General features: G+C 43.5%; 1 protein-coding gene across 1 annotated transcript; it reads right to left on the minus strand.

Annotated features, from left to right (window-relative positions):
• Nucleotides 1–1,295: 1,295 nt before the first annotated feature.
• LOC144098682 (U11/U12 small nuclear ribonucleoprotein 48 kDa protein-like) lies at nucleotides 1,296–20,598 on the minus strand. Its single transcript, XM_077631495.1, has 9 exons — nucleotides 20,383–20,598; nucleotides 14,788–14,901; nucleotides 14,503–14,569; nucleotides 14,375–14,431; nucleotides 9,292–9,477; nucleotides 7,405–7,520; nucleotides 5,327–5,409; nucleotides 4,125–4,292; nucleotides 1,296–1,467 (listed from the first exon to the last, which is right to left on the minus strand). Exons 1-9 carry the CDS (start codon nucleotides 20,503–20,505, stop codon nucleotides 1,356–1,358), a joined length of 1,026 nt encoding a protein of 341 aa, XP_077487621.1. The 5' UTR covers nucleotides 20,506–20,598; the 3' UTR covers nucleotides 1,296–1,355.
• Nucleotides 20,599–20,713: the final 115 nt, after the last annotated feature.

Consider the following 20,713-nt stretch of genomic DNA (forward strand, 5'->3'; position numbering starts at 1 on the left):
CATGACGTACATATTGTGAAAGGGGCCAAGAAGAAAAGAAGAAAAGAAAAGAAAGAAAAGGCTCCTGGGGAGTAGGCAGGCACACAGTCAGTTTTGTTTTGTTTTTTTTTTAGGGGAGGGGGGACATCCTGAGCTCCCCTTGGATATGTGCCTGATCTAAGGACTTCACCTATGCACTTCCTTCATTAATCCGAGAAATGTGATGCATCAGCCAGGCCATGCTGCGAGGCTCCTGCAGCACAGCAGTGAAATTTTAGCCACAACGACAATGGCAATCATTTTCGAAATTCTATAAACTGATATGGCTATTACTAATGGCTAAACTACATATCTGTAACTGGAACCAGGACTAATAGTTCAAAGGTTAGCTAGCTTGTTTACATTATACACCTGTTTTCGGACATTTTCCAATACTGGAATTGCACACTATGCCACAAAAGCCATCTTTATATTGCAAAAAAAAAGCTTATCTTTAAAAATTAGCTGTGGGCTTTGCTGAGACACCAGGCACAATGCCTAATGAAGGGCCTGTTGGACAGACATGACACTGGAATGATGAAAGCACAATGCAATCCACTTATAACGATATTGAGAAAACCAGAAAATCTGATCGTTACAACAGATTATCATATCTGGACCAGCAAAAAAAAGCAAAAAACACACCCATGTATATTCCCCTATGCATGTTGCCACTGCCACCAGAGCACAGCATCTTGGGGCGCTGCCTAGGTCTGCGTTGCAGACAGCTTGAAAAGGGGGAACGCGCAAGAAAAAAAATTGTCAACCATTTCAGGCACAAACTACATTTGTGTGAGACAGCGGTGCCGTGGGTGGCAGCAGCCAAGCAAGCTCCTTTCTCTAGCGATTGCGACAATGACAGCACTTGATTCCCAAGGCTGTAGGCGACGCTCCCTAGCGGATTTCGTCATGTTGGTCCATTCGGGGTGTTTGTATCTCATTTGCTTCAAAGTGTTTTATTTTTTATCAAACTTTCAGGCAAATTTTGGCGGTCAATACCTCCCGGGCTGCCACAATCCTATCCTTGTATCAGTTATTTCGCCAATAATTGTATCGTTATATATGGCTTATTTTTACATAGGCCAATGGGAGAATTGATAAACCTAAAGAATTTGATCATTAGAAGCGATGTATCATTATATCCGGTATATCGTTATAAGCGGATTACACTGTAGCTTTAAAACATCAGTAGCATTCGTCCTATCCTCGCCTTGTCTTCGTGGCGTTTCAAAGCTACATTCTTCATTCCAATCCGACAAACAAGACGAGGACCAATGTACTGAACCATTCAACTTTATTAACGACAACACTAGTTCAGAAACAAAGCAAATCCAGCATTACTCAATTCTCTCCGTTTCCTTTGATTTGTGCTTGTGCTTATGTTTACTTTTGTGGTGGTGGTGGTGGTGAGATCGGCGGTGCTTTTTGTGCTCATGCCGCTCAGACGACCTACAAGAACAGAAACACAGATAAGCCGTAAGCATAAATGGCAGGCTTGTCGACACTTCCGATGTGCCCTGCACCATTTGTTCAAGGTGTTTTTAGAGCAGGAACAGATTTCTGGGGAACATACAAGCTAAACCTCAATAAGCAAGTTATCAAGAGAGCTGCTACTTATACTGAAAAATTGAGAAACAGTCAGTTCACGGCCACACATGGGAGGAATAGGGATTTATCAAAATTATAGCAGATCCGTAATAATACAAATTCTGATAATTCATACTTTTGGTGAATTCAAACAAATCTGAAAAAATTCGTTTGGCCGGGTATATTTTCATCGCATTGTAAGGCTGATTAAACTTTTTGCCCTCCTCCAACGCTCCCGGTGTGGGAAAGAGCATCAACCGAGGTTGGATATGTCTGGCTTGCAACGCCGCATCAGCTGAAAATTCAGCCCTTCCCAGCGTAGTTTCGTTTTCTGAGGTTTGCTATCAGCCCGCGCATCATTTCGGACATCAATTAACACATAGCTGGTCTTCTCATATTATAAGGCATCATTTCATTCTGGTGCATTGTGTTTGTTCTCCTACACGCCGAACATCCGCGCACGACAAGAGCCGCTCACTGCCCGTGTGGTGAAGCTTTCTTAAATGCCCGCCACCACATGTGAAGAAGCCCGTGGCAGGCCTTACTATTTTGAACCAGCTCTGCTTTGATACTCTCGACAGTGACCTTACAGTACGACGGAACCGCGAAAAATCGTTATTGCGGCACAGTTTTTGCTCACAAGCCGGTGACCATTGCCTATTTGTTCATTAATTAAATCTGCTCCATCGTGAAGGTTACCTTGAAAGTTTTTTGTAGCTCCAAATAATTCAGACATTTCTTCTAGTCCCTTGAGGTCCTAGTTAACTTGATTTTACTCTATTTGGAAACAATGCATTATCGATAACTTTTTCAACCACACAAAAAGAGTTGGAGGCTTCTGGTTGAGAAAACATACCAGTGCCTTTCACCTATATTTTATGCTATGCTAATCCTTATAGCTAAAATTGCAAGATATAGTTCCAAATACTATGTGTGCACATAGATGTCATAAAGCAGATAACATTTAATCTTCGATTATATAACATACACTTCTTATATTTCAAACTAACAATCTCTGGTCCCTTGAAGTGTGAATTATTGAGAGTCTACAGTATAAACTGGGTTTCATTAAATACAGACTCCAAGATGATGAAGTCCAAAGAACAAATTTGTGAGGTCTACGGTAGAATATGTGCCAGAAATGAAAAGATGCTTATTTCAGAACTCATTTGGCCAGGAATTAAATTATCAAAGATAATTCAAAGTGGGTAAATTGTCAGTAAGCTGCTCACGCAGAGAAAGGCAAGAATATGGTCCGTGTAGTTGATTCAGTGAAAGCTGATTTTTGTCGCATCGGATACTTGCCTAATGTTTCCTAAATATTTGTCATAACAGTTTATCAAAATGAAGACTATGAAAAGAAAAATTCTGGTGCTCCTTCTTTGTTATGACAAGGTTTAACTTCCTTGTTTGAAATGGATGCTAACTTTGCGCTACTATATACGATCACTTTACAACGCTGTACGAGCTACACAAATTTCCTTAACGTAAGTGTACACTACCCTCATTAGTGTGTAACCTGGGCACAGTTATGATCATGAGATAAATTAGGTATTACACTTCACAAGGATAAAGTAGCCTGGCTAAATAATCATCTCTGTAGAGATCTTGCATGTGATGCCCTTAACTTTGTGCGGCGGGAAGCCTTTCAGCACCAGTGGCCACTTTTGTAGTCGAGGGTTTGACGGCATACCATCTGATCAGGAATCACGTTCACTGGCCAAGGTCAATAAAGATGAAATTGATTTTTCGGGAGCACTACGGTTCCCTTGTTCACTATCTGCCGTAGTGCTCCCGAAACATCAAAATTTCCATCTTTATTGACCTTGACCATTGGCCACTTTGCTGCTGCATGTATCGTACTGCACACTTATGTGCCCATTCGCCCTTTCACTGCCTCCTCTTATTCCTCACCACCCCGCGCCATCTTTGCACATTTGTAGCAATTCTTTCTCGCTGGAACTTGTCGCATACTTCACCTCAATAACCCAAGGTCGACGAGAAGTTGGCTTTTCTTTCCAGCTCAAAAGCCTAGTACTAGGTATCTCGAAGAACAAAAAATATGCACTCTATTCGTAGCTTGGTTCCAAATATAACGAGACCTGCTTCCTGAAGGAGACAATATAAGTGAAAAAGTCACTTTATATTCATGCAAATATATTAGTACTGTTTTCGAAAGGAGCCACTATCGTGAGTTCCCATGCAAGCGTACAAATGCCCATTTCACGCGTCCAGCTCTGATGACTGAGCAAGCATGTCAAGGCAGCAGCAGAACTTTCGTTTGTTGCCATGTTCTACCTTCCAGAAGAATTCAGATGTTTAAGTCAATCATACTGCCATTACCCTATCATACCTACCGATGGCCACAGACACACCATCATCAAAACAAGACGTGGCTGCTAAGACACAATTCTACGAATTTTTGCGCAACGAGAGAAATTAGGAGACTTAGTCATAGGTGATGCCATAGCAGTCCCATATCAAGAAATAATTTTTAGAAGCACTGTTTTCACACTCACCTGCGCCTCTCACGCGAGTCACTGGGATGCTTTCTGTCTTCACCGCGGTCCCTGGGGCTGCAGCTTCGCTTCCGTTTAGATGGTGATGATGACACAACAGATGAATCCCTCTGATCCCGCACATGACGTGGTGGCAACTGCTTTCCAGCATCAACCTTGTCTGAAGACCTTAGTGAATTGAAGAAAAAGAAAGGAAGGAGATAAAGAGAAACTTCAAGTTGACCGAATCGCAGTCACCAAACAAGAGCAGCTAAAAGCAGCAAATGCATTCACAAAATGATACTCATTTCCGGATAATATGGCGTGTGAAATGCACATTCACGGGGATATGCACACGTAAGTTTAAGCGCTTTTCTATTAGCATTCTTATTCAATCCCAGAAGGGTGTTGCAGGGATAATGAGCCCCTCAAGAATACAAGAAACCTGGGGCCGTATTCTGTAACTATCCATTTCTTTTGGTCCTCTGCCGTTGGTTGCTAGAGCAGATGCCATGCTGGTCGTGACAGACAAAGCTGAAAAAAGGCCTCAGTTCTGGGAGCCTTGATGCCACAGGTAGCATAAAAGGGTTCTCACACAGCTGCTTCCCTCAATGTCAGATCACATTCTACGTGACATTCGCAGCTATACAGTACATTCTATGTCCACTCTAAAGGTTAGGTTGCATGTAACATAAATAACTCTGAAAGCTAAAGATTGGACAGCTGCTGCTGTAGTGCTGTTAATACAGTCAAGAACTGCAAAAAATTCAATTGAAGTGAATCTTCGTTTTAATGAGATCGGACCCGAACACTGGATAATTCATGAATAACCTTCATTTCCAAAAATCTGTAAGCAGTGGTCTTTCACTGTTAAAGGCGCACTAAAGAGGAATCTTAAATATTCTTTTTACCGCAGGAACTCGGTCTACACTTTGCAAGAATTCTTAGAAACTTTGAATTACCATCGTGTGTAACCAATTTTCCTATTAAATCGGATTAAACATCCTGCCTCCCGGCTTTCTTTTCGAACTGACCTCCGAGATTAGGAGCAGTCAACCAACGCGTGCAGACTACAACTATGTGCGAGCTTACGCACTTCGAGCAGAACATCTATACACGTTTCAAACAACAGACATTATCCAACCTCTGGGGGGCCCCGTGAAACACACACATTTCAGACTCGCACAGGCCTACTATAATGGTGTACACAGAATAGGGATTACCTTGATGAGAGATCTGCAGTGTCGTCATCTGTCTGAAGCTGCTTCAGATATTCTGTCTGGTTCTCAATCACTTCTCTGAGGATCTGAAAAGTAGTGGATGGTCATTAAGAATGGCTTTTCAGCCAGATTCTTGGTCAGGTGCAAATAATACCAATTATTTTTTTAGTGCTAACTGGCCATAAAGGTTACATTGAAGTAACATTAGCAGCACTAGTGGCCAAACAGCCTAAGAGAAAAAAATAGATCCTCCCATACGTTTATTACTTTTAGGAACAGAGGTTTGCAGAAGCACATTTCTCTATCATCTGTCAGAAGTGATACACTATCATAGCGTTAAACCTTCACACACTACATTTTGCAAGAGTTACCATGAGATCAATACAGCAGTGAGCCACCCCTAGAAAGCATTTGCTTAGAAGGCAGTTTCTGTGTGTCAAATTCAAAATTCCCGAAATGCCCTATGGAGCTAAAAAAATATTGAGAAGACACCATTCTGCCAACAATGCAGCCTTTCTTGAAAACATTGTCAACAAATAAGCAGCACTGCAAGATCACCAATTCCTACCCTGACTGCTACATGACACTTAATGACACAATACAATGATGCAGTGTAAACTTCATCTACATACATTTCACAGTGCTTCTTGCCAGGATAAACAAGCCTGATACAGAGGTGCTGTTGCCATTACTTCACGCTATCGAAAAGTGAATATGGTCTTGGTTTGCAGTATGCTTTCGCTTCGCTGTTCAGTGCGGTGTCACTAAGACCCCTAGTTTTCTGCAGTGAAAAATTTCAATTCCACAAGAAGCCTTTCATGCATAAGCTGCGTGCTTTGCCTAGATGGTAAGGTCATCCAGAAGTTGACTTTTTCTCGTATCTCACATGCCTGGTGGGTGAGCTTTCTGTGAAATCTCAAAGAACAGCGAAAAAAATAAAAAAAATTGCAACATAGGCGTAGTTTGGAACAAAATAACGCGTGTGCTTTCTGAAGCAGTGATTCAATCTGGGCAGATACAGTAATACTGTTTTGACAGGCACCAAACTGCGAGGCGTTGCTGCCTGAAATGCAGTGCACGACTTGCTAACTTGCTTGAGTGAATGGGGAGCAGGCATGTCAAGGCATCAGCAGCAGAACTTTGTTCTTTACCAGATTCCATGTTTCAAGAGGATTAAATTAATCACATTCCCATGAACATAAAAAAAAGAAGCAGAATTTGGTTACTAGCAAAAAATGCTAAACTCCACAATTTTTCACGAAATCGTGGGAAACTAGGGCCCTTAGGTATCACCGGTTCCGCAAGACTAATTTGGTATGATATCTTAAAAAGGCATAGGAAGAAAGCAAAAGTCACGGGTAGATTTTTATGTCTTGTGTGGGTGCTGTTTTCACATGCAAGCATCTACAAATCAGACTGTTGCATCTCTCAAGGTGATTCACTCTCAAGGTGATTCATTGCTACTACCGGCTACATTCAGCATTCAGCGGTAAATTTCGCTTAGCACTATGATGTGTAGCGATTCGCCTGGTTCAGTTAGAGTGAATGGAAGTCTGCATCATATGCTGCAATGCCAGACCACGGAAACAAGTTTCCACACTGCTGTACGAACAGCACCATCTCACCCTCATGAGGAATCGCGAAGCATACTCCATTTCCTGTCATTTGCCTCTGTGTTTCTGCCACCATCACTGCCAAAAAAACGCTTTTCTATTGCTTCGACCACACAGCAAACGATGAGGAATTCCAATTCTACCCCAATCAGGCAAGTACATCATCCAGATGCATTAATAAGCAAAAGTGATTGACAGTCCACCTCTGTGCAACCAGTGGTTTAGTGGCCGAAACCATCGTATGGATCACTACCTGCATTACTGGTTGCAGGACAAGGATTTCCCAACAGCCAAAGCATGCACTCCGCAGCTCCACGTGTGTGTGTGTACCGAAGCACTGCATTGCCCCACTACTCAAATGCAGGTTTGTGCCAAGCCAATGTCATGAGTAAAGAGGATTTATAAAAGGCTCCTGCATCCTACAAAGCTTTGCAGTCGGAAGTGCTTATGGGCAAACGCTTTGAGTACCTCTGTATAGGTCTTCCGGGTGATGTGCACATTCTTTGCTCGGTACGACTGCCTTCGTCGCTTATAGTCTCGCATCTGGGACTTCAACTCCAGTTCACTTGGAGGGCGCTGTTTATCTGAAAAGTGTCACAGATCCCGCATGAAAAGTAAATACCAAAGACCAATCATCATCAGCCTGACTACACCTACTGCAGAACTAAGGCCTCTCCCATACCTCTCCAAATAACCCTCTCCTGTGCCAGCTGCGGCCATCTCATCCGCCATCTAACTTTCTGTCGCCCCTGCTATGCTCGCCTTCTCTTGGAATCCAGTCCATTACCCTTAACGATAATAGGTTATCTTGCCTTCACATTATGTGCCCTGCCCAAGCCCATTTTTTCTTTACTTTGACTAGGATTTTATTAACTCGTATTTGTTCCCTCATCCACTGTGTCATCTTCCTGCCTCTTATTAGCATTACACCTATCATTTTCCTTTCCATAGCTCGTCGCATTGTCCTCAATATTAGCTTAACCCTTTTCATTATCTTCCACATTTTTGCACCATAGGTGAATACCAGTAAAATACAGCTATTACACACTTTTCTCTTGAGGAATATTGGTAAACTGCTATTCATAATCTGAGGGTACCTGCCAAATGCGCTTCACCACATTCTTATTCTTCCAGTTATCATCGCTCCTTTTTTTATTTTAAATCCTTCACTATGTCACAGGTTTGACCGCCGCCTTGGCCAGTTGCTCTGCAGGCACTGAAAACTGAGGCCGGTTAATTGGCGTATTCATATGCGTGGTTGCGGCCAAGTACTAGACCAGGCTGGTCAAATCCTGTTCTGGTGAAAGAGTGCTATTTCGAACAACTTGCGAAAACAGCGGAGCGTGGAACACATCCTGGAGTGCAGAAAATCTCATGATTCAGCTGCACCCACTGTTGATTCTGTTGACAATCTTGCTAGCAGTGACTCAGAGAACGAAGACTTGAGGAACCAGCCCTGAACATTGGTGGCAGCACCTCGGTTAGTTCCTCATTTGGGGCCACTTTGCTAGACTAGTGGCAGTTTCGAAAAGGATACGGACATTGCCGACGTTATTTGTCTCATCAGTACGATTAACATCATGTGGGCAAGACTTAACACCGCCCGTGCTACGAACGGTTTGCCCGAGTGTTTCGCTCAATGGCATGCCCAACTACAAGGCCTCAAGTGATTGTTTTCCAGCCGAAAATCTGTACGAGCTAAAACTGATTTTTCCACAACTATTTCCCATTGAATAGGCAGATATTTTTCCTATTGGACAGAAGAATACCTTGTCAAGTTTTGTTCAAATTTTATCTGAAAACCTTGATTTCACAAATAAAATTAATAACACATAAACACTTAATAAAGCTTATATTATTAGGAGAGGGGAGGGCTCCAGATCAATTTTGATCACATGATATTCTTAATGTGCACCAAGGTTGCACTACATAAGCATTTCACCTCAGTTAAATGCAGCTGCCTTGGTCGAGACTGAACCCTGGCCTCAGCAGCCAAACGCCGCCGCCACTGACACATCGTGGAGCTTAACACAAGCTGCACTGGACAGTCGTATACAAATAGGGTTTCTCAGAATTAAAGCACTTCCTCGACTGCCGTAAACACTGGATGCTTCATATTTGGTTTCACTAGACTTAGGCTAAAATCACGAGTTCTGCTGCAGAATATTAACAGTGCCATGATGCTATCCACCATGTGCAGAACAAACTTTTTTCAAGCCTTTTTCACTTGTTTACTAAATCCAATGCAAGTGAACATTTGGTATTAGGTTCACAAAGATATTGCTCTTAAGGCAGAACTTAGTGTCCCCTCAAGGTTTTTCTCTACGTCAGTAAATAATTGCCAACACTGCCTACCTTCGTCCGCTTTCTTTTCAAAGCTGATCTGGAGATCCTCGAGCTTCACAGCCGATGACTTGTTAGTGGCCTTTGCTCGCTCCACCACATAGTCGTAGATGGCAAATCTTTCAGGAGCAGTCAGCTCCGAAAAGCAGCGCTCCATTGTCAGTGGAACACCATTCTTCACCTTCTGGCAAACTTCAGCTGTTTGTAGCATGAAAGCAGTGTCATTTTGTCAAGAACAAAGTCTATACAATGAGCACATATTACTGACAGCACAAGTGAGCAGGGGCCCTATCAGCAACTCGAACTAAGATATGCACCAAAGCATACACAATTTTCTCACAGATGCTTGAAAATCACAACCGCTGTGAATAGAACAAGTAATACATGTCGCTAGTGCCTATCCATCATCCCCCAGCCCTACCTGAAGGAAAGCGAAATAAACATGAGTAATATTGAATCGCTTCACAAATCAGTTGTCGCTACTCTTAAGTGCAGTAGCATCTCACCTATTGTCGCTCTGTGTTCAGGTGCATGACCCGCTCTTTGACTTGTCAAGTGCTTTTAAAAATATAAGCCAAAATTATAAACTTAACAATAAGCCAACCAGAACAAATGATGCCACCTTATTCCTGATGTATTATGCAGCTCTAACCAAGCTGAAGTCTACTGTCTTGTGAGATGTCACAAGCTCTCTCTCTCTGCAAATCATACAATAGGTGGGCAGATTATTTTATAGGGTTCTCTTTGGATACTGTGGCATGTCGTGACCTTCAATTTGTTTTACCTGCATTTTATCGCACTAAACTGGATGCCTTCCACCACACAATGACTAGAAAGCTTTCGCGCTGTCATCGTCCCCCTCAAACCAGACACAACCACGGCAGGATAAAGACGTCTCCCACTGACCTGCTCCAGCATAGGACACTCTAATCTCGCCAACTGGATAAACCATCTGCAGCCCCGCCCACTGTGTTTGCCTTCTCTTGAAATCAACTTTGTTACCATCACTAACCATCGGTTATCTTCTCTCTACTCTCCAAGTTCCACTTTTACGCTGTAGCTCCGGTAGAACACATTTGAATAAACAAAGGAGCGTGGACTTTGAATAAGCTTGCTAATGTGAACCAATAAGAAAACGCTGCAGTCGGGCTTAACTGATGCTTACGACAGTGTACCAGCTATTAACAGTACACCGGATGAAATATGATGTAGAGTAACTGAACAAATACCATAGTTACACATTAAACTTATGATACCGGTTAGACTACCTGCTCTATGTCACCTTAAGATGTACAACATGAAGACTTAGAATTGATTTCAATTCAAGAAAATGTGAGCACAATGATAGCACCATACTTGCTCATCGGAATGGTGCCATTCAATCTAAAAAGGAAAAACTTGGTAAAGAATAAAAGGATATCTTTAAGCGAGGATACACAAGTCTTGTCACAAAGCAGATCATTACGCCAGCCAAAGCCGAGGAAACATGGGCTGAAAACAACCTGGAGGGTTAATACAACTTGTCCTGAAGGTTAAATAACATCATCGTAAAAGACACAAAAGGCAGCATTATACAGGCTGTTTCAACAAAGGTAAACCAAAACTTCTTTAAATAGGCTCTTTGAGGTACAGAGATGGCGCCTGCAGCATTGTAATTCGTCTTTTTGAACATCGAAAAAAACAAGTGAATTCTGTTAATTAGTAGCTGGTCAGCTAATTTCTAATAGTTCGCTTTTTACCTACTGCAGTTAGGTGCATGGGAGAGAAAGAAAGCAATTTCATAGAAGGAAAGTTGGAGAGTTTGTTGGTGCAAGGTTGGACTTCCCATAGCAATAGCCATATAAATTTTGTTACTTTGAAAACAAGATTACTTTCAAAGCTGTGCCACAACAAATAATAGCCTTTGTGTGCATTTCAAACATCATGTGTTTTGGCGTGTGCACTGCAACGCCCACCAGCTGACATCACTCTGTGGCGCATCTGCCATCTTTCTTTTTCCCACTTGCATTGCAGTGCTTGCCACCATTTGCTGCTTGAGAGCAGACAAGGTAGTGAACGTCACGAGACATGTGCACCATGGACTGACATGAAGTAGTGGGTGTCGCAGCGCGCACCAATGCCAATATTTGTTAAGCAACATCACCAAAGTAATCACCCTTTTGAGGTTATAAAAGGATATATACCTATTACTAACGGTGAGCTACAAATCTTCTATTGCAACCAGGTGCCTAATTGTAAATGCTAAGAAGTTGACCGCTAGAAATAGTTAACCAGCTTGCTGGATGCCAGGATCTACCTGTTTCCTGATGTGCACTATCACTGGCTTCACAATGCTGTAGATGTCATCTCTATACCTCAAAAGACTGCTTTTAAAAATCACGGTTCATATTCACAGAAACAACCTGTATACCAAAAAAATTGTAGAAATCATAGCACTTCATCAGAAAGGTAAAAAGAAGTAAAAAACTCAATACAAACTTATCCAAAAAGATGCAACCTTGCTTCTCTTCTATTAGCTTAGAATTAAAGTTATTGTAACTTTCAAATACGATGTCTTTCATACCATTTTTGCACATTATCAACAGGATAGACTCCACAAACAACTGCAAGTGATTTTCCATTGCACACCTCCAATCAGCTCGGTTGCTACTGAACTCTTTTACACCCCACCTGGCTGGCACTCATTAGGTATTTCTTTCAGCATTTGCCAAGCCATTACACTATGTTAACAATATCCTCTCCCATCTCACCCAACTATGTAAGCGCTATAGGCTAGACTTTCAGTTCCAACCTTACACAATCATAAGCCTGTGAATTAAAAGAAGAGCTGGCTGCTATGCTTCATCTTGCAAGTTGTTTGCTGCACTGTGAGGTTGAGCTCTCTCGTCCAGTCAGGGCCAAAGAAGACAACAAACAGTCCCTCAAAGATATGAGCAGTGCTACGATTATTTTCAAACAATTACAGTCAAGCCCACTTATAACGGCCACAGTTATAATGCGCACTCACTTATCACATATGGGAGCGGTGCTACTGTCAAGACACGCATTAGGGCAGTGGCATTGTATCTCAGATACAACATGGTTACAGTGAACGAGGAAGCACTGTAAACTCAGTCCCGCATTAAAAGACTACCACTTCTTGCAGGAGCAGAGCACAACAAGCATCTCCTAGCCTCTGTGTCACCCCCTACTCCACTCTTGTGGAAACGATGTGGTGACCCCCAAAAAATTGAAAATAAAAATAAATAACAAATAAGAAATATGAAGCCTATGGAATACCAACAAAACTTTTTACCAAAGTCAGCCATCAAAAACGCATGCCCTAAAAGGCCACACCTAGCGCTGGTGGAAAATGCTACAAGCTTCGTGTTGGTGACTTTCTGTGCATGAGAATTATTGGGAGCAACAGGTGGTCACTGTTTGGCATTAGAAATACTCACAAGGCACAGGGCTTTACAAGCTACATTCTCGTGCACTATATGCACGACACAAAGGCCTGAATGATGCTCAACATTTTTTTTATTATTATGCGACGAGTGTGCCCCTAAACATAAATTGAGGGGGCATGGGGATGACAAGATTTTCACTGAGTGGCTTGTTGAGTTCAACCATGACATGGCAAAAAAGAAAATAGGAAGGCCCTTCTATTGCTTGACAACCATGCGACGCACCATGGCACACCTTCTATCACTGCCACCAAATATCATGAGCAAAGCCGGCCACATGGCTTGGACATAACAGATCCTTAAGGTGTCCTGTTCGCGGTGAGTCACCAGAGCATACTGATAGCAACTGACCAACCAGCTGCAGCGACGTCCCAGTTAGAATTCCTCTGCTCCCCACCATGGAATGATAGATCCTGCGGATGGAACTGACTGCAGTGTTTAGGCGCCCAGGAATGATAGAAGTCGCCGTTGAACAGTACGTGGGTTTGTGGCAAGGCATCGTCGATGTGCTGCTGGCCTGGGATGACTTCCTTGGTGCGGATGACGATGCCAACATCGAATAGCCATACACTGACAAAAATAATAGTATGCGAAGCACTAGAACTCCCGTGCTGCCAGGAATCGGATGAGGACGATGACAAGGAGGCCAACCAACCCCCTGCTACCGTGAGCACTTCCATCACGATAAGTTATATCGCATCCCTAAACAAGCTTGTTCATAGCAAAGGTGCTGGCAAGGAGCATGTGAATGCATTGGAGAGATTGGAAAACGCTATAATAAAGTCTAGTTTGAATAAGCAAATGCACATGAACAACTTACACTGTCCAACTTTGTATTTTTGGCTGCAACGTCGACAGTGCACTTACTGCAAACCTCGGATACAATGAACACGATCTGTGCGAGCCTCAGGTTCATAATAAGCAGGCTCGACTGTATTGCAGCTAATGAAAAGGTAGTTAAGGATCGTGTTTTTAAAGTACAGCTAGCGTTTCATTCACTGGTTAAATTAGCAGAGAAAGTCCACACGAACAAAGCACTGTGAAGTAGTGCACTGCTGTTCGTAGACATGACGTCTGCCAAGTCAGTCGAGTATCCTGCGTGCAGCAACTGGACACTGGTGTTCTTTCCTTCCCAGAGATGGAGCCACCAATGACGGGATGAGGAGCACAGAGAAGCACGTTTTGCAGCGCATGCCATTCCGATTGGCTCAGATCGCTGCAGCCTTCACAGTGCTGCAAACGACTTGTGAGATAGAGTACAGTTGTGGCTTATCCTCATTATTGCCAAATTTGTTGACAGCAGAAGGTGTACTAAGCTACATAATGCTTTCAGGTTCACAGGCTTAGTTTCATTGATAATTACAGGTAGTATTGGCCCAGAGCATCAACCCTCTAATGGCAACAGGCCATTCCAACGACAAAAAGATGCTCCCGTTGAAGCACCAAATTCTTCTTCCTCTTCCCATCACTATAGATTTTGCATCATGTCTTCTAAATAACCGAGCACCACCACAGAGAGTATTCTCATTATTTCTGATATTAGGAGCACTTACACTGAACACAGAAACTGTCAATTTTATTAAGTCCACACATACTAAACAAAGAATGCGTAAAAGAGCATACACAAAGGTTCTTTGTTTTTAGCTTACCTGGCACATCTCCCTTGAATACTGCATTCATAATAATCTTGCTTTGTGTTTCTCTATCTGCAATATAGTGCGAAGGTAAAAAAAATCCAATATACCCTAGTAAGCCTCACGAATATCATCCACCCTACCTATTAATACTGGAACAACTGATGTTGACTTTGCGTAGAAGAAATGAGAGCTTGGTGGGGCAGCCTCCTGCAACGAAAAAGAAAAGAGGGCACAGTTTAAAGCAGGTAAACATGAGCCAACACAGTCATTTGGTAACTGGAATAAAGGTGTAAAATTTCTGATAGAAAAAACTGCCTGTACAAATGCAAATAACACTAAATTAAGAACACCACAGACACGGAGCCACTGCAGCAGGTCAGAGAAGTAGCTTTACATCCCATAATGAGTAAAGCAGAAACACTGACCTTCTCTTGCCTGGTATATCCTTCCTTGAGCCAAGTGCAGAGGTCTAGATGTGTGTCCAGTGATGCTGCAGGCATTGTATGGCCTGGATCTAATGGGCACACTACATACCCCTTCTGCAATTAGAACAGAGAAGGAAAAGGATAGCAAATGAGTTGATATTGTCACGTAGTGGTGACGGCAGTCGAAGCAGTGATGAAGACGGACGAAAGGGTCTTCTAAAAGAACTGTTTATTGGGCTGACTTGCACCCAAAATGGACTGAATCACTCGGCGGCAGCGAAGCGACAAGCGTGCTCGACGGTCGTCAAACAGAATGCCGGCCGCTGTCGCCCGTGCTCAATTTAAAGCTGATAGCGAACTTTCGAGATAAAGAGCACAAAGTTACTAGAACATTCCGGAACAACGTAGAATCAGCTCTGCCTGGCTGCCATCAATCGAGATAAATCTAGTCGCGTCTTGCGTAGCAAACAAAGCGATAAAGTGATGTGGCGGCAGATTTGAAAAACGAACACACTGCAAATATTCGCAGCATTATTACATAAGCTCAACAATGCAAAACAAAAACAATACTCAGCTGCAAAACAACAATCATATTTCCAACTAGCGAAATTAAAGACATCTTTCAGCACAAAGCAAACCACAAAATATTAAAAGTTGTGGTAGGGTACAGACTCTGAATAATTTAGTCCACTTGTGGTGCTTTTACATGCCGCAAAATCACACACAGTAGGCATTCTTGCATTTCAAAGCACTGACATATAAGCATTAAAGCTAGAAATTGTATCCATCTTATTGTATTAATGCACAAATGCTAGAACCAGCACACAGATCAAATATCAAAGTAAACTACTACGATAAATGCAGAACAGTTCTTTTTGGCTGCACTTGCTGTGCTAGATAAAGAACTACAGCACTTCTGAATTCGTTTCTCCAGTTCTAGCCGACTTACTCTCCTGGAAGTAGAGGTGCAGTAAGACTGTGACAGTGGAGCGTAGGTCAGAGAAGATATAACCATTCTCCCAATTCAATGGTGACAGTTCTTTCGTAAAAGAGGAGGTGGATAGCCGTTTGTGGCATTAGGAACTGTAAAGCTAAACAGTCAAATCAAGCCCTACGAACAACAGTTGGTGGCAACACATGGCAATATGCTGGCTGCAATTTGGCAGCAATGCCATGACAAGCAGATGGCCAGGCCTGCACTCACTCATCTGTTTTGGTAGCAGCACAGTGCCCTAGTGCCAAGCTGTACCTGAACTGCGTGCATCGGCACCACACACTCGCAGCAGTGACGTAAAAATAGTACAGCCAAATAAAACTACTTTTGAATGAGACATCAAAGCTGAGGCATTGCATAGGCATGCATTCTACATACGAGCTATTACACAGTAAATGTGCAATTATCTTTTTTTTTAAGCTTTTAGTTCGCAAAAGCACTTTCAAAAAGGGCTCAGTAGAGAAGCAATGTTCCAAAGGCATTCACTTCCTATTGGCGACTAAGTCTAAGTACAAGAGCAGCCGAAACACATAACCCTATAAGTGTACCTTTGCTACGTATAACCTATATTGTTATTTTTTCCTCTCATTTATGGACAAACTGCATTCATCGGGCAGAACAGCCGGCAGTGATAAGCTGTATTTCTGCTTCTTTCCAGTGGAGAAATACAGTCAGCCACTGTTAGATTTATTGGAACACGGTAACTTCATATGCCGAGGCCTTTGTCATGTGGGATCTTCAGCGCTGTTTTTACAGTTTTTAGCCCCGGCTTAAACTTGGGAATGAAGGAAATCAATCAACATTATGCAGTCTCGATCCAGCGTGCTCGGCCCATCCCAGGCAAGGTTCGGCTGAAGCGTCGGGAGTTTTTCTGCCTGCCGTAGAGAGCGCATCCGCCGTATGACAGTGCTGCCAGATGACCGTTTAGCAGACGACACGCAGGCAGCACAGAATTTTCTTGTGACTGCCGTTGCAGCAAAAAGTATGCCTTCTGGTGCTCTGTTTCTTATATTATTTGTGTGGTGTGTTTAGTGTTACCGCTTGACAAGTGACGCGTAGTTGACTGCAGTTGCTGGAGGGAATAGAGAGCGAAAATGTGTTGCTGTTGCATTCCGTTTTGCATGTCCAATCAATGAAACAAGAAGCCCGGCGTTTTGTTCCATGAAATTCCTGCCAACTTATAACTCTGGGAAAGACAGCTCAAGGTAATTAGAGGAAAAAACTGGCAGCCAAGCACAACATCAAATTATTCTGCAGTTTGTAGCTTGCATTTCGATCCAGCCAAGGAAATGCTACTATAGACGGTTTGACTGCCCACCAATAGAGGTGTGGACTCTTTTACCCGACGTCAGCGCTCCGAAGAGCGTTACATGGTCTCAAGAAGTTCGTCGAAATCATGCTGAAAGACCAAACGCATCCTCAAAGGCCACTGGACACATGCTTGATCTACAACTATTGCGAATAAAATCGCGGGTTTGCCTGTCCTGACCTGTGAGAACAAGAACAGCGGCCACAGGGAAGCAACACTGCATAATATATGCAAGAAGTTCATCAAACCGTTGCTAACAAACCATGCACCTGACATAACAGACAAGAATGCAGTTGTGAAGATGTACAACAAGAAACCTCTTTCCCGAAAATTCTTGAAACTGCAGTAAGAAACGATTTCCGCCGCTTTTATCACACCGACGCTTGCCATTTTTCCTTGTAAGTGCGCACGTGTCTGTGCCTTCAAGCGCAGTTTTTTTTAAATATTCACAAGTCGCTCGTTCTGTCTGATACTCCCCTTGTTCCAGTTGTCATTTCACCAACGCTCGTGCTTGTCATTTGGAGAAATGCTGTGTTACTCCCAAAGTCACTGTGCGCATGTGCATCACACAGGAACCTAGTGTTTCTTGCGGAAAGAATAGAGAAGAGGGGCATGGGTTTATTTTAAATTTGTCAACGTTAATTATGGAGATACCGTTCGACGAAAGCTCGGCAGAAAAATGACCAGAAACAGCGCAGGCTGGGCCCTCCAAGATCTGCTTCACCCGATCGAAACATCTCTCGCAATGCTCCGCAGCAAGATTGTAACAGACGTATGCGCGCTTCGCAAAATTCTAAGAACATATAGATATGAGGGATGTGCCCCCTGCGGGCCAACGACTCCCCAGGCAGGTTACCGCGACGTCTCCGGCTTCCATCCATTGAGCACCATGCAGTCCTCCTTTCCCACGGGTCACCTGGCTTCAGGTAATTCCGGACTTCCTCCTGTCCTTATTTTATCTCATGGATTATTTTTCCTTTTTGCTTGTCCAAAGTAGTTGATTTCTTGCCATTGCCAACAGTACAGTACAACCATGCATCATGCAGAGTAAATACTTACTCTCTGGCATTACTAGCCACTTCAAGCACTTGTTGCAATATAGATATTTCGAACATGTTCCTTTTGTTGTAAACCGTCCAAAGGTTACTTGTTATGCAGCAGACAAAAGGCCCTGATGGCATGATAGAACGGCGTGCACAGCATGTTTTCAGATTTCGAAATCGAAACTGGTGATGCTCATTCGGCATTATGTGGAGGTCAGCTCAGACTTCTTAAGCATTTGCTGCACTCTGAGACATTCAAAAACCTGTTTTTTGTCCTTAACAAAATAAATGTTGTTGCTCAAAGCCCGACAAAAGGCTGAAACAGCATGATCGGACGCCGCACATCACGGTCTCCCAGCCATTGAAACCGAAATTGAGGGTCATCTTTTAGCGCCGCCTAGCGGCCAGTCTGCGCAATGTCGAGGCGATCTCGAGGAGACGCTTCAGGCATGTTCTTCGGGAGTCATTGGTTCAACACACTGATCTCTACTAGGGGCTGGATGCCGCATCGGGCGCTCGAAAGTGAAGTCAGCCGGAAGTCAGCGGCAGCCGGAATCAGCCGGAAATCGGACCTCAGCACGGTTTATCAGTTTTAGTTTTCGTTTTCCGACTAGCATTTTGTCTTTTCGACGTTCTCGTCCTTCTTCGTGGCATTGCCTACCTGTTGCGCCGTCAACTGCATGAGTAGAGCTGCAAAGCCCTCGGGAAAGACGTTAAAAAAATAACGGTTCATTGCATCGCTATGGGACGACACTAGCAGACGACAGAACGTCGCTGCACACAGTACGTATGGAACCTCGTCTGCTCAACTGTGTCGTCCTGTTGCGCTAGCGTCGCCAACTCTGCTCTTTGTTGTGATTGATGAACGCTCTCGCGCTCTAGGCCCAAGTTCTACCATCAATGGGGGACAAATTTCAGAAAGAATAGGTGGAAACCTTCATTAGGCAGCCAACTTTGCAGCGACCATTTATACCGAATTATGTTTAGACCAAACCAGAGCGAGCTAGGGTGAGGCCACAATCTGGCGAGGTGCCGTCGCTGTTCTGCTGGTTCACATTAGCGCGTCCAAAATGTATATGGTACTGCTTTTTCGACGGAGTATCAAGTACTGTTTTGAACTGTCGCAAATTATGCCTAAATGGGCTTTCACTCGTGATGCTTGGTGCAGTTGACTTCTAACAGCGCTTGTCACATGCGCTGCTGCATTCGTCTTTCTCGTCAGTAGTTTCTCTTGTGCTGTGTAGATGAAATGTGGCTGTGCTACAGAGTTAGATTAAAAGCACGTATATAAGGCAAATGGCACACTAAAGCTATAAACATCACCTGTCATCGATTAGAAGAGACATCGTCCGCCACCAACCCGAAATTGAAACAGCGGCAGCTGTATAACGAGTGGCTCTTCGAGTGCCAGGATTTCCGCGCCATTACCTTTTCTTTGCTACACGAAAATTTGTTTTCAAGATGACCTAGGCTCATCGTCATTCCACTACTTCTCCCAATTACGCTCGGAAGACAAGAACCAGATCAGAAAATAGTGTTTAATGCACGTACCCCTTTGCCGCGGCATGGTGAGACATGCACGCCTGTTCACTTCGGTTCCTCTGAAATTAGTGTTCCCCGAACAATTCTCACGTTTATCACGTTAAGCTCGCTTATTCCTTTGATATTACAGTAGACATTACACGAAAACAACGCGAAAAACTGAGGACGGAAGGGTGAAAGACGCGACTTCTTGCATTTTAATACACAGCAGACACCGAACTTCCGGGACATGCCATCCAACTTGCGGTGGCTTCACTCGCGCCCACTTCAGAAAGCGGGAATGCGGCATCCAGCCACCTAGTGGAGATCAGTGGTTCGACATTTCCGCACACACAGAGCCACAGCGGGAACTTTCCTCCTGCCTCGGCTACACATCATAGGTGTGGCATCACCCCAGACAACGTTCACATGTGCTGTCATCTGTAAGCCAAGGCCAAAATCCATCCTCGAAATAAAAATCGCACAGAAACTTTGTTGATCAACAACACAACAAAGCATGACACCAAGCTCCTAATACCAGGCACAATTTTATGCAAGCAAAATCGGGCGTAAACTGCGACTTAATCCGGCCGGTGAAAAAGTAACTTCACGCTAAGTGGTCAGGCTTTCGACGCACATTCAGCAACTGGAAATTACGGTCACAACTGTGATTACACTACGACAGGCAGAGAATTACAATATACAGTCTCCTACAGTTATCCACTCACCTTTTTGAGAACCTCATCTTTCGACCATTTCAGTCGTTCCAGTATGGTGGTTAACTGCTTTTCCCCGCTTTGAATTAAATTCTTGAGCTTCTTCAACTGTGCTTCGCGACTTCTTAAGGTCATTGTAATGCAGTGGCATCAAAATCCACACTTTGCATGAACACGCGCAAAGATGCGCAACCACTGCCACTGCCCACTGCCTCACAACGCCGGCTGAACACCGTACTTGGCTTGGTTAGTTTCGGCTAAAAGTCTTGTGTGGATGCTGTGGATTTGTGAAACAAAACCTTCATGAAAACCTTCATCAACTTAAGCTTTGCATACTGTAGCC

This window comes from Amblyomma americanum, chromosome 7 (assembly GCF_052857255.1).
Source record: "Amblyomma americanum isolate KBUSLIRL-KWMA chromosome 7, ASM5285725v1, whole genome shotgun sequence".
Taxonomy (NCBI): Eukaryota; Metazoa; Arthropoda; class Arachnida; order Ixodida; family Ixodidae; genus Amblyomma; species Amblyomma americanum.